At 46.7% G+C, this 18,143-nt stretch overlaps 2 protein-coding genes across 2 annotated transcripts in view; one reads left to right on the top strand and one right to left on the bottom strand.

Annotated features, from left to right (window-relative positions):
• Positions 1-9,226: 9,226 nt before the first annotated feature.
• PtA15_11A337 (uncharacterized protein) lies at positions 9,227-9,935 on the top strand (the record flags this gene model as incomplete). The annotated part of the gene is made up of 3 exons (XM_053161235.1): positions 9,227-9,469; positions 9,549-9,686; positions 9,765-9,935. 3 exons carry the CDS (start codon positions 9,227-9,229, stop codon positions 9,933-9,935), a joined length of 552 nt encoding a protein of 183 aa, XP_053025202.1.
• Positions 9,936-12,696: 2,761 nt separating this feature from the next.
• The window catches only part of PtA15_11A336 (uncharacterized protein), a gene marked incomplete at both ends in the record, with an annotated part of 49,291 nt that continues 43,844 nt past the window's right edge, over positions 12,697-18,143 (bottom strand). The window contains 2 exons of the mRNA XM_053161234.1: positions 12,697-12,728; positions 12,943-13,383. Of these exons, the coding sequence (XP_053025201.1) occupies positions 12,697-12,728; positions 12,943-13,383 (473 nt within the window). The remainder of the gene's footprint in view (positions 12,729-12,942; positions 13,384-18,143) is intronic.

Raw genomic sequence — 18,143 nt, 5'->3', positions numbered from 1 at the left:
TAGATAACCTTGAACGACGGGGAGGAAGAGCTGGGTGCCAGGAATATAATCAATTACAATGTCGATCTGTCGGCTCGTGTGTGTGTGTGGCCGTTGCCCGGTGTGTAGCAGTCTTTGAACGACGCTTGTGGCTTGTGGGCTTCTATTGTAAAAATGTAGACAACTAAGAGATGCATTTCGCAGTTAGAGAAACGATTCATGAACTATTTACATCAAAAGGCATTGTGCCTAGATAGAAATGGTGAGACTGTGATCTAGCGAATGAGACTTGGTATTTACCTAAGAGCAGGCGAGATTGCCGTGTCTCTGAGCTTTGAGATAGAAGTGAATGGGGCACGAGGCCTGAGTGAGATAGGAAATGGAAGAAAGGGATCGGCAGAAAAGAAACAGATGGTAACGCTGCCGCATCAAACATTCATGATGTTAGTATGCTTCTTGGATCGGTTTTCCGACTAAGCAAAGGTGCATTACCTCTGATCTTTCGCACGCACGCAATGACGGATTCCTTATTGCGGCAATGGGCCTGTCCTGTTGAGGCTAGAGATGCAACATCGGATCGTTAGCTTGGCTGAACACCATTGTGCTAAGTGAGTGTCTGACTTACTCGTTGTTCGGGGAACTTATGCAAGAGTCTGGGCTGAAGGGGCTTGGAGTGATTCTACGGGAGAGCAAGCTGTTGAAGTGATTCGATGATTGGTCTAGTGAATCTACTTCATGCTCAAATCGGTCCCTTATATACACACAGGTTTGAATGCTTGGGACCTGCGGCTGCCCAGGGCACTACCAAGATGGATGAATTTGCGATGTTGTATATTGATCAATATAGCATATATTGATCAATTTATATTGATCAATTTTTTTTTTATTCCTCTTGATACCATTGTCTGTGTTCCATGTCTCCTTAATGCTCTTCTATAATCTATCTCCTTCCCCTGTATTTGCTTCAAGCCACAGGAATCTTTTTTTTTTGTCTGATAACATTCATAAATTTATACATACACCATTCAATTCTACATGAAAAAAATACACTGCAAGGTTTAGGATTAATCCAGAGTGGCTGAGGGGGATCAATTTTTTTTTTCTTGTTTTTTTTTGCTTCAACAATTGATGTTATCAGAAGTCTCCAAATCTACTTTTTTTCAAAAAAGGAAAAACATTGACCCCTGACCTCTATCAGTATCATGATACGATCCTGCACACATTGCTAATTTGGTTGGTTGAACTTCCTGAAGATATTGCACATCATACTTGAAGTGCTACATGCATAGAAGGCCTTTTTGAAATTAGTTTACCATGGTTTAGCATATTTTTGTCAGGTTCTTTTTTTTATCAACTTTTGTTGTCAACCACAGATTAATGAGGAATATTTCCACATAAAATTTCATTGGACAATTTTTCTGCATAGAAAACCCAGAAATATTGTGTTTGGGGTCACATCCATTATGCAGCAGCTACAGTCTGACCAGTTCCCAAATATCACTACTTTGGTAGTTTCTTGCAACGGTGTAACCATTACCATACATTGAGTGTATTGGGTAAACGTTTTTCATTGAAGATGCATACCTACATGTCCAATTTTTTGTTTTTGGCTGTTATTGTATGGATAATGGCTAAAAACAAAAGATTGGACATGTAGGTATGCATCTTCAATGAAAAATGTTTACCCAATACGCTCAATGTATCGTAATGGTTACACCATTGTTTCTTGGTGTTTCTGCCAATATATCTCATCCCAGTGTGTGAATCCTTCTGCCATATGGTTACCAAAATGGTTGGAGGCCCCTAAAGATTCATCGTGTACCTTTAATGACCACAAAACCCCCAAATGTAGCAGCTACAGTCTGATCAGTTCCCAAATATCACTACTTTGGTATTTCTTGGTGTTTCTGCCACTATATCTCATCCCAGCGTGGGAATACTTCTGCCATATGGTTACCAAATGGTTACAGGCCCCCAAAGATTCATATGTACCTTTACTGACCACAAAACCTCCAAATGTAGCAGCTACAATCTGATCAGTTCCCAAATATCACTACTTTGGTAGTTTCTTGGTGTTTCTGCCACTATATCTCATCCCAGCGTGGGAATACTTCTGCCATATGGTTACCAAAATGTTTAGAGGCCCCCAAAGATTCATTATGTACCTTTACTAACCACAAAACCCCCAAATGTAGCAGCTACAGTCTGATCACTTCCCAACTATCACTACTTTGGTATTTCTTGGTGTTTCTGCCACTATATCTCATCCCAGCAGGGGGATAATTCTGCCATATGGTTACCAAAATATTATATAGCCCCCAAAGATTCATTTTGGAGCTTAAGTCACCACAAGGCCCCCAAATGTAGCAGCTACAGTCTGATCAGTTCCCAAATATCACTACTTTGGTATTTCTTGGTGTTTCTGCCACTATATCTCATCCCAGCGTGGGAATAATTCTGCCATATCACCAGGGATGTTTTCATGGCACTTGCATGCAAGTGCTTTCACATAACTATCTTGAACAACCCTTTGGTAACTTCTAGGAAATGGGTCTGGAGTCAGCTCCACACAAGTTTGTTGTCAGTATGAAGTCATGTGTAACTCGGTTGAATGTCAAACTCATCAATTAGTCTCATCTTCTGCCAACCTCAGGCTAATTTCATCTTCTAATTCTGGATGACCTGGCTCTTATTTTCAGCTTCTGAAAAGGATTTCAGATATTTGTGATAGATCCAATATTTTTCAGAACATGATTATGTTCCACATCCAACAAAACTGTGTACAATAGTAATACTACTTATGTAAGTGATGATCAATGATCTGTCTCTTTTCTGACAGTGGAAATAAGATTTTTCAGACACCATCATCATTGTTTTGCTTATTATGCAATTTCTTTTCTGGAGTGGGATTGCACCATGAGACTGAGGTAGCAACCTCACAACTCAGAAACATATTGAGGACAAGCAAACAGCTGCTATAAGTGTAAATGGTGGTCAGAACACGCAACCAAAAGGAAAGCAGCAAGGCAACAAGGAGCAAATGACGAGAGTGAGAAGAAATGCTCAGGAAATAAGATGACAACAAAGGGGGAGACTAAATTTGCACACATGGAGAAATTGTTTTGAGGTAATGATGTAGATGGAGCGGGTGAGCTTTGTGGTTCCGGGGATGTAAGTGGGGCTTGTGCGTGGACACACTTATTTTGTTGTTTCTGAATTAATGTGAGGTGTTGGCGTTGCCTTTTTCAGCTGGGGGAAGAGGTCTGTACAGTGGATTGTAGTTTCTCTGGGCCAACAGAAAGTGCAGGAGGGATCCAGGCAACGTTTCCGTTTGCGAAGTTGATGGTTCGGGGGAATGGCCTGATAGAATCTGGGTGATGACAGAGGACTGAAGGATAGGGACCCAGGAGAATTGAAATTTGTTGGGCATGGGATTTTCAGCAGATTCAATCGGGTGAGTCAGTTGATCATAAATCTTTGTCCAGCTGTCCTTGTTGGGATGTTTTCTCCGCTTGGTTGCTTCATCCGCGATCCTGTTGGCCAGCTCGTTTCCCCTGACTCCAGAATGTGGTGGGCACCAACCACAAGTAATCTGTGCATCAGCAAGCAGCTGTTGCCAGACGTCCACCATTTTGAGCAGACATTGTGGCCGGGTTTGGTCGCCCCTGGAGGATGCATCCGCTCCACAACACCTCTGTTTTGGTTGAATATGCCTTGCTCCAAGTTGCTGACAACAGGGGAGGCAGAACCATTTTGATTGGCTCTAATGCCAGTAACAAGCCTACTGGCTGACTTTTGGTAATTGATTTGAGGGTTGAGGTTCCCAATCCCAGGCGCGCACAATAACCGAGGTCACAATCAGGCGGACCGCAGCCGCCGCACGTCCTCGCCACTCCTTGTATGATCCATCCGTGAATATTGCCTGGGAGTGACACTGAGGGGTAAGGCGTCGCAGCATGATTCTACTGCCAGCTTCGCTTGCTCTTTTGTTGCTGACATGTTCATATGAGAGAGTTGCCTCTTGTCAGTCTCACATGATGGGCTATATCAAATGAACATCCCCTGGACAGTGCCCCCCCTTATTGTTAATGAGGAACAGCTCCATGGTCGGAGGGGAATGGGGTGCAATCCAGTTTGCTTCCCTTGTCCCTCTGCCACATGGGATATCCTGCACCCTGGAGTTGCCCGATCTGATTGCATGCGTTCTGGCAATACAGCTTAGGCTGCGAGCCTGGCTTTCAAGATGCATTTCGTGGTCGGGCGGACAGCCAAATTTGCTTGGTGCCAAACAATTTAAGTCAACTTGAATGCGCCTGAGGTGCAGGTTGCCAAGCAGTCCTCAACTTTCTCGACAACAGTTCTGACTTTGCTATGATTTAGCTGGAAGCCCAAACAGGTGCCCCACAGGTGATAAGAGGACCGACAAGGGCGGCCATCACTTAAAGTGATCCTTGCCGCTAAATCCTCATGTGTTTTTCATGGCGCTCCAGACTCGGTGAACGTTTTTGTGATTCATTCTGAAACCATTTCAAAGTTGACAGATTAGTTTAACTTTGGGGTTTCACAGAATCCCTAGCCACATAGCCGTCCAGGCTTTCTTGAGGCTTTGCTTGCCTAATACAAAGGTGGTATCCGGAAGGACCTTTCTAGAGCACCAGATGAATTGGACTTTCTTCTTCTCAAAGATACATAGCCCCATACCTTGAACCCCACTTCAGCGGGAGGGCTGCCTCCAAAGTCAATTCCGGAAATGGAACTTGGGGACCTGGCAGCCACAAGGTGTACAACATCATTGATGCAACCTATTGTCACCTTCTCACCAATCGAGAACGGTTTGGCGAATAATTTGTTGTGGCACATAGTGTACAGTATCATTGAGAGAGGGGAGCCCTGGGGAACCCCTATAGCCGCATCAAACTGGGGGGAAATACAATTATCTATCCTAGTTTGACGGCCCGCCAAAAAGGATTCCATGATCCCAATTCGGTATGCCGGGCACTTCTTCAGGTAAGAGGCTATCCAGCAGATAAGGCGTTACAGACCGGTAAGGTGGCTTGACATCAGGGAAAATAATGGGCAGGGAGTGCAGAAACTGAATGTTAGTTTGATTTGATGATATTGGGAACAGCAGAGATCAAACTCAATTTCAGAAGAGGGGGTCCAAGTAGATGCTGAGTTCAGCAGCACTCAATTTGCATTACAAACGGACTGAAATCTGTCTGCCTTTCGAACATCAGCCAGGCCTGAAGAGATGCACAGGCCAACAGAAACCACTTTCTCCAATAGACAGGGCAGAAAGACAACCAGGGGGGAGAAACCAAATCAACTATTAAGACCAGGCCCCCCAGACCAAAAGCATTGACCCTGCAATGAGACCAGGAAAGGAAGAGGGAGGAGTAATGAATGTAGGGCTCACTGATTCTCTCCATTGACAGTGGAGGAGCCATTGGAACCACTGTTGGTGGCGCTGGGATCACGGGGAGGCGCTGACAAGTCTGTGATTTCTGGTCAACAAAGGAGAGAATCGCGTGTTGGTGGTTGTGTTGTGATGTCAGTCAGTCAAACAACTGATTCGGAAATTGGGTAATGCAGCGTGAAGGGTCTTCATGGATTGATGATCACCCAATCATCAATCAAGCATTAGTGAACGGCGAGACAAAAGATTGATGGAGTAAAGAATCGATGAAATTCATGTTCTAATTATTGCTCGGATTGATCACCGTTCTTTAATTGAGAAGTAAAATAACACATACTATGTTCATCGCGCTCTCGATGCTGGTGCGTAGACGCCAGTCCAAAACAATCTAAATTGCTGGCTTCCGCAAAGGACATAATATCTTGGGTCAGCTGATGGCTCATTGGGAGTTGAACAGCAGAGAGTATAGAAAAGAAACCAATGATGCTTTCTATATTGAATTTATTTCTGGAAAACACAAGTGCATTTGTCTGATTGATCAGCCAATCAACAAATCAGGTGATCGATGAATCGATCGTACAGCAAATGGAGGCAAGAGAGACAGGAAGGATTTTACCGTTCACATTCTCAGTACTAGTGTGTGTTATGATAACAGGTACTTGCAAAGAAACTCAGCGGTCAAGCTTTGCTTTCCAGTTGGAGATTGCTGTTCGGCTTTTGATCAGGCGATCAATACCTGCCAACAGGAGGTGAAAAAACAAGGGAGATAAGGTGTGACACCAAGACGGTGACTATCATGGAACCGGAGAGTGAGGTGAAGTTGAGAAGAGGGAAAGAGACCAGAGTGAGCTGTGGTGATCGGAGAGAATGTTTTTTCTTTGTTGATGGGTGACCCGGTGCAAGGCCAATTGGCGGCAACTTTTATGTACATGTTTGAGAAAGCCCAAATGGGGTTTGGGTCACACCGCCCAGCCCAAGCTTCAGCTCGCCGATCATGCTGAGCTGGTGCTTGCAAGTGGAGTTGCAGCCGAGTTGAAAAAAAATAAACGTATACACCCATTGAGGCACATTTTTCTGATGATGATATCATGGCAGTGGCGTGGGGCCCGGAAATTTTGCACGCTGACAGCTCAGATCAACCCGGTGAAGCACAATGATGTTGCACAAAACAATTAATTGCAACATGGGCAATAGCAAAAACTAGTCACTTCTGTGGGATGGGAGCCTGCTAAAATTCTATCCATCAACTTTTTCACCAATAGGGATGCTGACTTGAGGGATCGGTCACCGTAAAACAGCCAGTGGGAGAGATGAAGACACACTCAACTAGCTCTACGTATTCCTCTCAGCATCTGAGAGCGAAAAACATGATGTGATAGCATGCACAGTATCCACATTCAAAATGTAGGCACTAGGCCTCATGCACATCATGCACATGAGATCGCTGCCAATGGCAAAAGAGCTGAAGCATCATGGCAAGAAAACCCCGAAGGGACAAAAGGCAATTACAACATCCTGAAAAAAGCTCCCGGGCAGACCCCTTGACTTTGGGAGTCCCGGGGATGTGAAACTAGATCATGTCAGTGGAGCTGTGAAGTACAAGTTCATAAGGGCAAGCGTGTCGATGCGAATTCAGTGAGGAGGACTGTGATTTTCCGCTCAGCGACATTGAATTGGAGAAGGATATATGGACCTATGGTGTAATCAAGTTACGAAACTCAAGTTCAGCTTGTCTGCGAAACCTCATCAGGAAAGGAGAAAACACTGGACCTGAGGTGTGTGACACTTTGCAGGGGATGTTGCGGGCAGATCCTTGCATCAGCAGAGAAGAAGCTTAATACCGAAAATGTGTGCTTTGGCTTGCAATCTGATTGACATGAGAGTGCAAAGAGACTCACCAAGCGACATGGGACAGACAAATTATGCTATGAGCTGCTTAAAAATGGCAAAGTGATCATCCTACCGTGAGGCGGCTGTTGACGCAGTTGTTAGGTTTCCCGAGCTGCAGAAGGTGTGCCTCTTTTGGATCCCTTGCATATGAGTGTATGGATATGACTAGTGATCCGTCTATCGTGTGTGTAGTGCGAGGGGCCTGTCAACACATTCAACCTTTTTTGTCGCTGCTGAGGATCAGGCGGGGAACAAGCTGAGTGACCATACTGGAAGTATGCAGGTCCAATGCGCTGCCTTCAGCTTTGGGAGTTGGCAACGTTGGATCTTGATGGAGATGATTAGTGGAGAAGCACACCTTAATTTCATTGAAGCTTGTTGGAAAGGGTTTTAAGTGAAAGACAGGACGTATTAAGATATCTGCAAGGAGCTTTTGCCAAATTTTACGCTTGCGTGGAGTGATTGCATGGACGGGGTTCCTTGGGCAAAATGAGCAAAATTATAAAATACACATACTCTTCCTGATCATCCATACTTTGTGACAGGCATCTGAAGGAACAAATTTGACTGGACAACACGCCAGAGGTTGGGATTTTCTGTTAGGGATGCGGTGGATCCGTATTACCAACGGCATTTGTTCTCAAAGAGGGCAAGTCTACAAGGTGGGTTACAAAGAGTTGGAAATAATGGTGAACTGTTTCTGTGAGACCGTGGCTGCCCTATTTTGAACAGTATGCACATTGCAAACCAGGAAGTGAACATCATTGAGGTATTGGTACATCAGTTTGGTTGCAGGACATGTGGCTAGACCTGACATGCTGCAGGAGGGAGTCGCATGACTCGGATCATGTATCAAATGCAACGGAAAACGGTGTTGGGTGTCAGCTTGAGCCAGGGCAACAGAGACCTTTCTGGGCAAAAAACTCGAGATGTTTGTCGCATCCAAGATTTGGTGGCAATTGTTGAATAGGTGAGGATCTCGGCCGCGGTTACCTCAACAAGATTTCCGCCTGGGTTAATAATGCTGGCAAGGTGGTGAGATCCTCCGGCCTAAAAATAGCTGTGTGTCATGAAAACGTACGCGCGTACGTTTTCATGACAAGACCACGACCACCCACGCATAGTTGTGGGCAGAGGGTCATCTTTGGTGTTTGGCACCTACCATGCAGCTTTTTTGACGTAAGATTGATGCAGCCTCAAGCCGTCTGGCATTGTTGGTTGACAAAGGCCTCAAACATGTTAAATTGGTTTGGAAAATGTGTTGGTCGACTGAATGCTGTAGAAAAATAATGGACAACCAACAAACAGTGTAGTCCATCTGGCCGCGGCCGTCAGAGTAGTGTTTGGTTTAACAAACCACCATCCTTTCTGCCCTGCCCAAACAAATGCCCCACACACCAAACAGCAGCCATTGTATTGATCTTACCTGGGTTCCCTTTGGAATCCCCGGTTGAATGCCCAGACATTGTTTGGCTCATAAGCTCCATCAAAACAAACTCCTTGGTAGTGGTGGTACATTTGGCTGGGTGGGGGGCCAATTGCTGCAGCTGTGCTCCCTTTGTGTGAAAAGTCAAAGGGGGAAAGCAGCCGCTGGGATCTGGTGTTACGGTGACAAAATCTTGTAGACATGATCCTCCTGAACTGACTTAAAGGCCAGGAAAGATGAAGCTCTGGCCCACATCATCCCCCCCGTAGCCTCGTCCTCATCTCTCGAATTGCCCGATTAGTTTGCCTTTTTGCAAAACTGATGTGATGTTTGAGATATCCGGAAACCTCCACATTTCTCTTGCTGAGATCTCTTCAATTCATGGCGCGTCAGATCATACAATCCATCTTACTAGTGTGATTAGTTCCCCTGACATCGTCCAACACAGTGAATATTCAGAACTCTCCAAATTCCACATCATTCTGCAGTCGAATAGTCCATACCCTCCTCCTTTTATGCATGAACCAGAGACAGAGATCTTCTTCACTGGGCACCTCGTTGCTAGTATGGTAGGTAGTATCCCGGTGATTGTCGTGGGAAAAGGAAAGTGGGTGGTCCACTGTGGCCAACACTTCGAGCTGGTTGAGGAATTTCACAAGGCCCGCGTCTGGGGATCTGGATATGTAACGGGTGTCAATTATAACCGGACCGCTTTTCGACGAATTTATGTGACTGTTCAGGACCCATCTACCAAGCCGGTGTGTAGTCTGATCAGTCAGAGGGTGTGAGTTTATTATATGTTTTGGCTGATCATGACCTCATGTTACCTCATTTCAGGGAGCCCGCATACGACTTCTTGCCTGGGACTCGGAGGTTTTGGATCAGATGCGTCAGCTCAAACGTGGGGACTGGATCAAGTTTGGCGGGAAGGTTGGGATTGATGCGTACAAGGACCTTCACATTGCGGAAACAACAGTATGTTATTGGCTCTACATCAGCATTCCTCTCATCCTGATAATGCCTTGTTAACCGGGAATGCTGCACTTTTGGAAGGTCAACACCATGGACCTCTTGGGACGATCAGAATCAACTCGATATTTCCTCAGGCCTGATCCCAAAAAGATCCAAATGTTGAGAGTAGACGATTGGGCCCTCAAGAAGCTGCAAAAGAAACAACAAGGCAAAAAGAGATCATCCCAGTCATCCTTGCTTAGATTTCAATAAAAACGATCACATTTCTATCATATTTGACCTTTCCGAGTTCCAGAATAAAAACCACTTATTTCAACAGTGGACTTCCCTCTTGTTATTCATCCATTCATTGCCTCTTTTTCCTCGATGCTGCTAAGAAAAACGTATGAAAATGTATCTTAAATCAAAACTAATCCTTAGTTTTACTCGTAAACCGCCGCCATGCTTGTGATATCTCAAGCGCTCTTTTCTGTGGATTAACTGTCATGTTTACTGTGTTTCTCCATCTTCTTCACACGAGATAGGTCAAAATTGTCGTGCCTGCAACCCACCGTTGGTTTGGGAATCCCAAGGGGTAAACTTGCAGCCTACTTCCATAGTAAAAGCCTGCCTGATCACATTACAGCTGACCGCCAGGGCGGACATAATCGGACATACAGGCTGGCACTGTAAACTGCAGAGTACACTGTAATTCTCCCGCGCAGCAAGTGTGGCCACTCAACTTCACTGCGCGCCTCCTTCAACCCCGATCTCCCCTGGGGGGGACTATCGAGAAGAAGCGGTGGTGAATCATGATTCACTGACTTCAACAGTTCATGATTGACTCTCAACTTATTTGATGAGTTCTCACTTGAGTAGATATACGTTTTAATGATTTGATTTTCCTTTTTTTACAAGTTCATGAGTTTCTTGGGATAAGAGTGGATGGTCGAGCACCACCAGGCCTCAAGAAAGAGGAAGGTTCTAGTGGTGACCATTCCATGCGCTCACTGGTATGTAAAATCATGATTTATGTCTCATTGATGTGTGACACCGGGGGGGAGGGCTAACAGCAGAAGTTCTGGTGCTTTGAGAAGGTGTTTTGGATGGCGGCACAAGTTGGATCTCTCCTTGCCGGGGCAGGCAGGTCACCCTTCAAAAGGGGGGGGCGGATAACAATTTTCACATGTTTACTCTGTATTGGGTGAGACTTATGCGAAACTTATCACAAAAGTGTGTCCTCCTGTTACACAGCGAGGTATCAAGGTGTGAGTGCAAGCAAGACAAATCTGGTGGATTGTGGGGAGAAGAAAATCAGCGGAGGTCATGGGCGTTTTTACTCTCAAATGATTTCTCAAATCCAAAATTGGCATTCGGTTCCATCTGACATAAGGATAGCTCCACGGTTTGGAATTCCCCAAAAGACAACATTTTGAATGGAAGTCATAATTTCGGATGGTGAAAGTTACCATGAACCAAGTGAAACAAAAGAGACGGGTGTTTCACATTGCTTGCAACATGAGAGAAGCCCACACAAGAAGCATAACAAAATAGGATATGTAGGCAGGTCGGTTGAGGTCGGATAAGGAAGTAGGGAATGGGGGATCACAAACTACAAAATGAAGCTTGCCTTATTTGTTGGTTATCTGATGGGGAGCCTGAGGGATCAGAAATGGAGAGGTAGGCTGCTTCGTCCTCCAATGGGTTAGAAAGTCAACGGTAATGGCCTGCGCAAGCTCATGCGGGTCTGGCTTTTTTTGAAGTGGTAATATCTTCCCTGGCGACTGGAATGCTGGTTGGAAGATTTGGAGCAGGTATGCTGACAGATTCTTCCAAATTGGTTCCTCGGGTGTGCGAGGGACTTTTGAGTGCTGAGTTATCACAGCCATTGACTGAATGAACGACATACATTCAGACACAGGGGTGTGACGGTAATTTTTTGAAGCGATGAAGAGGCCTCGAACCCCACCGAGAACAAAGTAGGTGAGGGGCTGGAAGTTATGCCTGGATTGGAATAATTGCAGTCGCCGTGTAGCAGCTTTATTGGCCTTGACGGGAGAATCTTGGGAAGTTGAATTGAGCGCAGAGGGGTCGGATACTGATGAGTTGCCTGAGGCTTTCTTGGCTTGGGATTGTTGCTGGAGCTGGCTGTTTGTTAACGGAGGTCCACTGAGGGCGTGTACTTGGAAAATGACGTAGCCCATGAAGACATCTATGATGGTCTTCGCAAAATCTGTCAGGACATCGATGGCGTGAGAGCGTAAAATAATTTCAACATCCGGGGCAGCCGAGGTTGGTTGAGAGTCTGGAGGTGTTTCATAAGTGGAGAGAGATTTCTTCAGCCCTTCAGCCCATTCGAGGACCTGAAGGCCTTGGGTGAGGGTGTCGTGATTGGTATCAGGAGTTGGAGGTGGAGGGTTGTAGAGCTTGAAAGCCATGACCTCAACGGAAGCAGCAACAACTTTGGCCCAATCAGTTATGACGGTGGCGGGTGGACTTTGAAGGCGGTGGAGAAAACGGATGATGGTGGACTCAGGATGTTTAGATTTTACGGTCGGGGAGATAAAAGGATCGGAGGAGCCGGTTTTCTCCCTTTCGGAGAAGACTGAAATTAAGGGAAAATCCACGACGTCTGGACAGTTCCATTGATCGTTTGGAGATGGAGCTAAAAAGTCATCGGCTGGGGCGAGAGGAGAACACACACGTTTGTTCAGCTAAGTGATTGGATGGTATCAAAAAGGGTACTCCTGGCTTACCCACTGAGGCAATGGTTTTGATCCAGGCCGCATAGGAGCAGGTTGTTCTTTCGAAGTGCAAGTGGGGCTCGTGCGGTCCGGGGCTCTGAAGAGATTGGGCTCGGAATAGAGCAAGGTTGGACAGTGCTTCCCACGTAGTTTTGTACCGCTCCCAATTTGGCTTCACTCCACCAACTACATGATCAATCGCAGTGACCGACATTCGCACGTTGGTTGACTGGAGGATAGTTAAAGATGTCGAGGAGCCAGTGGTTCCTCCGACCCCACTGGCCGACGGGTTAGGCTGTGAGGAAGATGGCAGTTGAGAAGCCTGAGAAGTATCATTATGATCATTCCCAGGAGTGGGTTCAAGACCTGAGCCGAGGAGTTGCGTTTCCTCAGAGTGATGATGTTCGTCTACAGGGGGACAGACAAGGGTAGGGTATTTCAAAGATGTAGTCAGCTGTCAGAGCGCTTCACGGCTTGAATCAAGATGTACATGAAAAAAAGAAAGAAAAAAGACAAGGAACAATGAGGCAACATACCACCATTTACATCGGCAGAGCCAGAATTTGCACCGTGTGATGCCTCTGGTGCCGACTGGGAATCTGGGGGGTCGACGGGTTTGGAAACCTCCACCGGAGATTTAGTTTGCGTGATAGGGTTGGGATTTGTCGGGGGAGGGGTGCCAAGAGTGGTGGCTGGACGAGGTGAGGGGGCCTGTGATGTGTTGTTGGCGCCAGAGGGGGCGGCATCATGACCGTCAGAAATGGTTGCTACAGTAGTTGAATTGACATCCGCCGCGGGTTTATCGCCTTTGGTCAGAAGGGAAGCTGGGTTGACCGAGCGGGCCTTTTTGATCCGCTTGGTGGGTTTTTTGGTCGATGTGGATGTTGAGGTTGCAATGGCGGAGGAGACACGAGATGGCCGGGCTTGATTGATCCGGATCCCCTCGTCTTCTGGAATTTCCCCAGTCTGCTCAAATGCTGAAGCAAACAAGATCAATTAGTCCTTGCTGATGCGCAATGTGTGTAATGATCGATGGTAGACGTACTTTTTTTGGAGTGTTTGATGTCATGAGCACATTCAGCAATCTTCCGCTTCAAACTCCTGGGGAGCTTCAAGTTGGTCAAGCCGAGTAGAGTCGTTTCAGCAGTTTTGATGTTCCGATTGAATTCTTCAGGGGTAATCTGCTGAATTTCGCTTTCTAGAACAGATTGGCCAGGGTGGAGGGGCTCGGGAAGGCTGTGAATTGTGGAGGACAACGCAAACTCTTCAAATGTCGGTGCTGGCAAGGGCTGACCAGGGAAGTTCTGCTGTATAAATTGTAAGGCTATACAATTGAGTCAGTGACAGATATAGACAAGAGGAACAACAAGGGTGCAGTGGAAAGATGTCTTACTTGGTGGAGGCGTGGAGGGATCCTCCAAAGAAATGGATGACTGGGCTGGTAGAGGAACCGGGGGACCAGGGTCTGGATCATTGCTACTCATCGGTGCAGTGCTTTGCGAGGTAATTGGACCGATGGGGAGATTGGAGAGAGGCAATGGGACAAATCTTTGGGGGTCGTGATGCTGAGGGAGGTGAGGGAATTGTTGAACCAGGAAGGACAAGTGCCTGTTTATGTAGTGCACTGGATTCTAGGTGAGGCGGCAACAAAGGGTGTAGTGCACCCACGATCTACTCTAAGACACAAAGGATGATGTAAGCAATTCTGAGCAGAGATTTTCTGGGTTTCTCCGGGATCGCATAGACAAAGGTAGACAAAGGAACACCATAATCAACTTTCAAGATTTGTAGGGATGGTCCCACCGGTCATGGCATGAATATACACCTTGTGACCTGAATGGAAGACCTTCGAGAAAACTATCTTGCTTGATGTGGCTGTACCCCCAATTTGCTTGGACCTCTGCCACAGATGGAACGGCCCGTGTTGGGTCGGATGGGTGCCTGAAGCTTAAGTGGACTGCCAAATTCCCTCCCACCAACAAGGCCACATGTTGGTGACAAGTACAAGGGAAGGATGGATGAAGTCAGCCGTAATCAAGGATAACACCACCCTTCATCAGCCGTTGAGTCAGCATTGGCCTCAGCTTTTTCTTCAGGGTGCTCGCTGGGGCAATGGATGCCTGCTAGAGGCACCAGTGCCAATAGGGCTTGGAGCTCAGCCGTCTGTCATGAAAACGTACGCGCGTACGTTTTCATGACATGGCGTCGCTGGGGACACATGGGGACACATGCCACATCGTTCACACCATTTGTGACGAGATTACTGAAATACACGAACAGCTACTGCGGGATCGATGGAAACCATCTGTAACATCTAGAAGCTCAAGACACAGCACCGGTCCGACATAGTAGATGAAATTTTCATGCCAAAACACTTTCTCCACGGCCATGGAACAGAATAAACTACATTTAGGACACAGCATGTATTTTCTACCTCAGTCAACATTCATCGATCCACTGGGACCAGGAACCCCACCACCCGTCCCTTCACTATGATCATGAGACTGACGACGCTTCTGAGCCCCCCCTGTCCCTCCTCGATCTGGTGGTCCACTAGTCCCCGTGTTGTGTCCTGTTCGGCAAAGCTTGGTCAACCCCAGAGCGAGATTTTCAATATCAACTTTGTCGACCTTTGAGATAGTGTCCTGCTCGAATTTGCTGAGACCTCTCCAAAACGCTTGATCGTAACAATCGTTTGGCCAGTCACGCGCAACCCCAATTGGTCCTCCAACATTCTTCTTGTGGTTGCGGGCCGAACGCGCGTACATCTTCTTGTTTGTCTCGATGGTTTTGTGATGAGTAGCTTGGACTTGCACCATGCGATCGAGATGGTGAAGTATTTCGGTGAGGTGAATGCTACGCCAAGGCGGAAATACGCTGATCGGATTTCCTCCATCAGGTCCGTCTTCAATGTCCGAGTGGCAATCGTTGTCCTCCAGTACCACAGCCAGTTGAGGAATTTCATGAAAGACGCTATCTGCCATTCTACAACGCGCATCCTTGATCTGTTTCAATAGGGAAGTGACAGATCAGCTGATGTGACAGAAAAAATCAATTTGAGCAGGCCAAGCAACACTTACTTTCTTGCGCCACCTCTGGTATAATGCCTTCGTCGCTTTTTTGGATTTGAGAGAGTTGTACTCGGTTAGATCCATACCTCCGTACTGCTGGATCTCCTTAGATTTAGTTTTGAGCCAACGATTAATAATAGCAGCGGCCTGTCCGGACTCCTCCTGACTTATTTTCATCGATCGGCCGAGCCATTCCACCGCTTTCGATCCCATCACTTCAACAACCACAGAGTTCCAAGTCAAATCCTCATCACCGGGAACATGCCAATCAAATGTGAACCTCGAGATTCCGGCCAAGGCTAGCGCTCTCTCAACATCGCCCTTTGTTTGGAGACTGATCGGCTTTCCTCCTCCAAGATCGCCCTTTCGCGGAGCTGGGTGGAACACCGGCAGTGGAATGTTCTTCCAAATCTCCTTCTCGGCCTGTGCCAGGAAGAAATCTTGCTCGGCGGTAGATCTTGAAGAAAGACTGGAACGCAACCGCTCGAGTTGCTCAATGATCAGTCTTGATCGCCCGTCCACCCAGTAAAGAGCCTCCTTTTCTTGGGATGACGGTGATGCAGGATAGTCTTGTGGGTCCGTCGGTCCACCTAGAAAGAACTTGAGGAAGTGTTGAATTCCACGAGAATATTTGTCGCAGTGCTCATTGAGAGTGGCCTTTCTAGCGATTCCGCGTGCTTGGCGTTCCTCCCGGCTCCGAGCCCCACGCTCCTCTTCATGAGCTCTTACCCCTCTGGCATGCTCAACGATGAAGTTGGGATCCAATCGCTGACGTTCAGTGATGCTCTCAGTGTTCAACGATCCAGCAGGCCTTGATCCTGAAAGATGAAAACACAACGCAGGATCAGTTTCCACTGGAACAAGAACACACGCATAATTGACTCAAGACTGGACGGGAGAAGTTTTACCAGCAGATCTACTACCATCAGGTGCGTCAGCCAAGTTGGGCAGGATTCTGTCGATGATATTGGTTATCCAGCTATGCTCGCGTCCGTTATCTTGTGCATCGGATCCCCCAGCTCCCGTTGGAGCTCCTGTTTGACCAAGGCCTTCATTTCCTTCTCCAGAGTCCTCGCCGAGCGGTTCAGCATTCATGATATTGGGCAGTTCAAGTTGAAAGATGATATAAATTTAGGCAACTTATAGAATTTCCGATCAAAATTAATTCTGGATTCCTCAACGAATGATCAGACACGGGGGGGGGCAAGATTGATGGGGAAATCGTGTAGTGGACATAACCTTGGGTTGACAACAACATCGGCACACTATATACAGAGTAGGCAGTTTTGATAAAGAAGAACAGGAACCCAAGAACCGTGCCTCAGAGGTAAATCTGCCCCTTTCATAACACCCCCTTTCAAAATAGCCCAAATGCAAGCAAACATTGTGCGTAATTTTCTCACACATCAAACAAGCCCTTCCCATCCCTGTACAAACAAACTGTCAGAGAACAGCCACAACCGCATCAGAATACAAATACTGACCAATGTACCTAATCCAACAGCCGTGACAGTTCTACTTTGAATGCCAAATGTTCCACCGGGGTTCTTCAGGACTGCCACATGTCCAATAATTTTTTCCTGCTCCACGACAACAGCCACTTCCAACTCGTCTTGAACCAATCGGCAATTCAGGTCAGGATATTCATTGTATGGATCCTCCGTCTTGTCCAGTTCCTTGAAAGGGCTAATTATGAGCCAGATTTTCCCCGGGGTTTGTATGGAGCAAAATATCTCCTTGATTGTGCCAAACCTTTGGTCGCGACCAAATAAATACTCAACATACGAGTTTCCGAGATGATGCCGGGCTGTGGAGAAGTTCTTCCCATTGATGGTCATCATCTTTCTGGTCGATACTGTAGCATTGAGTTCCGTGGGATTTGCAGCAAGCTTTCCCCTGGATGACTCCTTCCCCGCAATAGCTCGCTTCCACTTCTTCATCATCTGCGCATCGAGATCCCGACTTGGCCTCTCAGTCTCCATCTCTGATACAGCTGTGCTGACCGACAGGGCTTTGTTCTCTTTCTGGCCGCGGGTGACGATTTGAAGGGTGGAGTTTATGTGCCAATTCTTCAACAGGGTCTTGGGAATCTTGGCTACACAAGAAGGTGTGACATTTGTCAGCTGCACAGGACGCAAACACAATGAGCATTAACAGACTGACAAGGGTGGTGATTTGTTGGTAATCTTTGCAGCATCCCGTTAACGCGTTCCTGAGCCCATGCCGCTGTTGATCTAGGTGGACCAAACCTCCGTATGACATCAGAATAGTGCTGTGTCAAATGCAGGTTAGGCTTAGTTGGATGCTGCGGCCAGCCTTTGCGGAGACATTTTCGGTATTTGACTATGAGGTCATCAAGTTCTGGTAGATCCTTGGGGTTGATCTTTGGCAAGGTAAGGAAATGTGCTATCCTGGAAAGAAGAGTGGTCGAGTCTAGCAATGTTGAAACTCTTTCCTTTTCTTCTGCTGTCGCACATTCCACATAAGTTTTCTTCCAGACAGGTATCAAGGCCATTGGGTAGTAAACCTTGTAGAGAATCAGCCACTCGGCAGCCTTGAGGGATCCATGACTTGCTGCCCCTAAATTGTGGGGAACTCGGTCAATCCAGGATGGAATGGTAGTGTGAATCAGTGTTCTTCGAACCACCTCAAGCTCATCAGGCCTC

The sequence above is a fragment of the Puccinia triticina genome, chromosome 11A (assembly GCF_026914185.1).
Source record: "Puccinia triticina chromosome 11A, complete sequence".
In the NCBI taxonomy this organism is placed as follows: domain Eukaryota; kingdom Fungi; phylum Basidiomycota; class Pucciniomycetes; order Pucciniales; family Pucciniaceae; genus Puccinia; species Puccinia triticina.
Note: the sequence above shows the minus strand (reverse complement) of the source record. Positions and strands in the feature narration are given on the sequence as shown.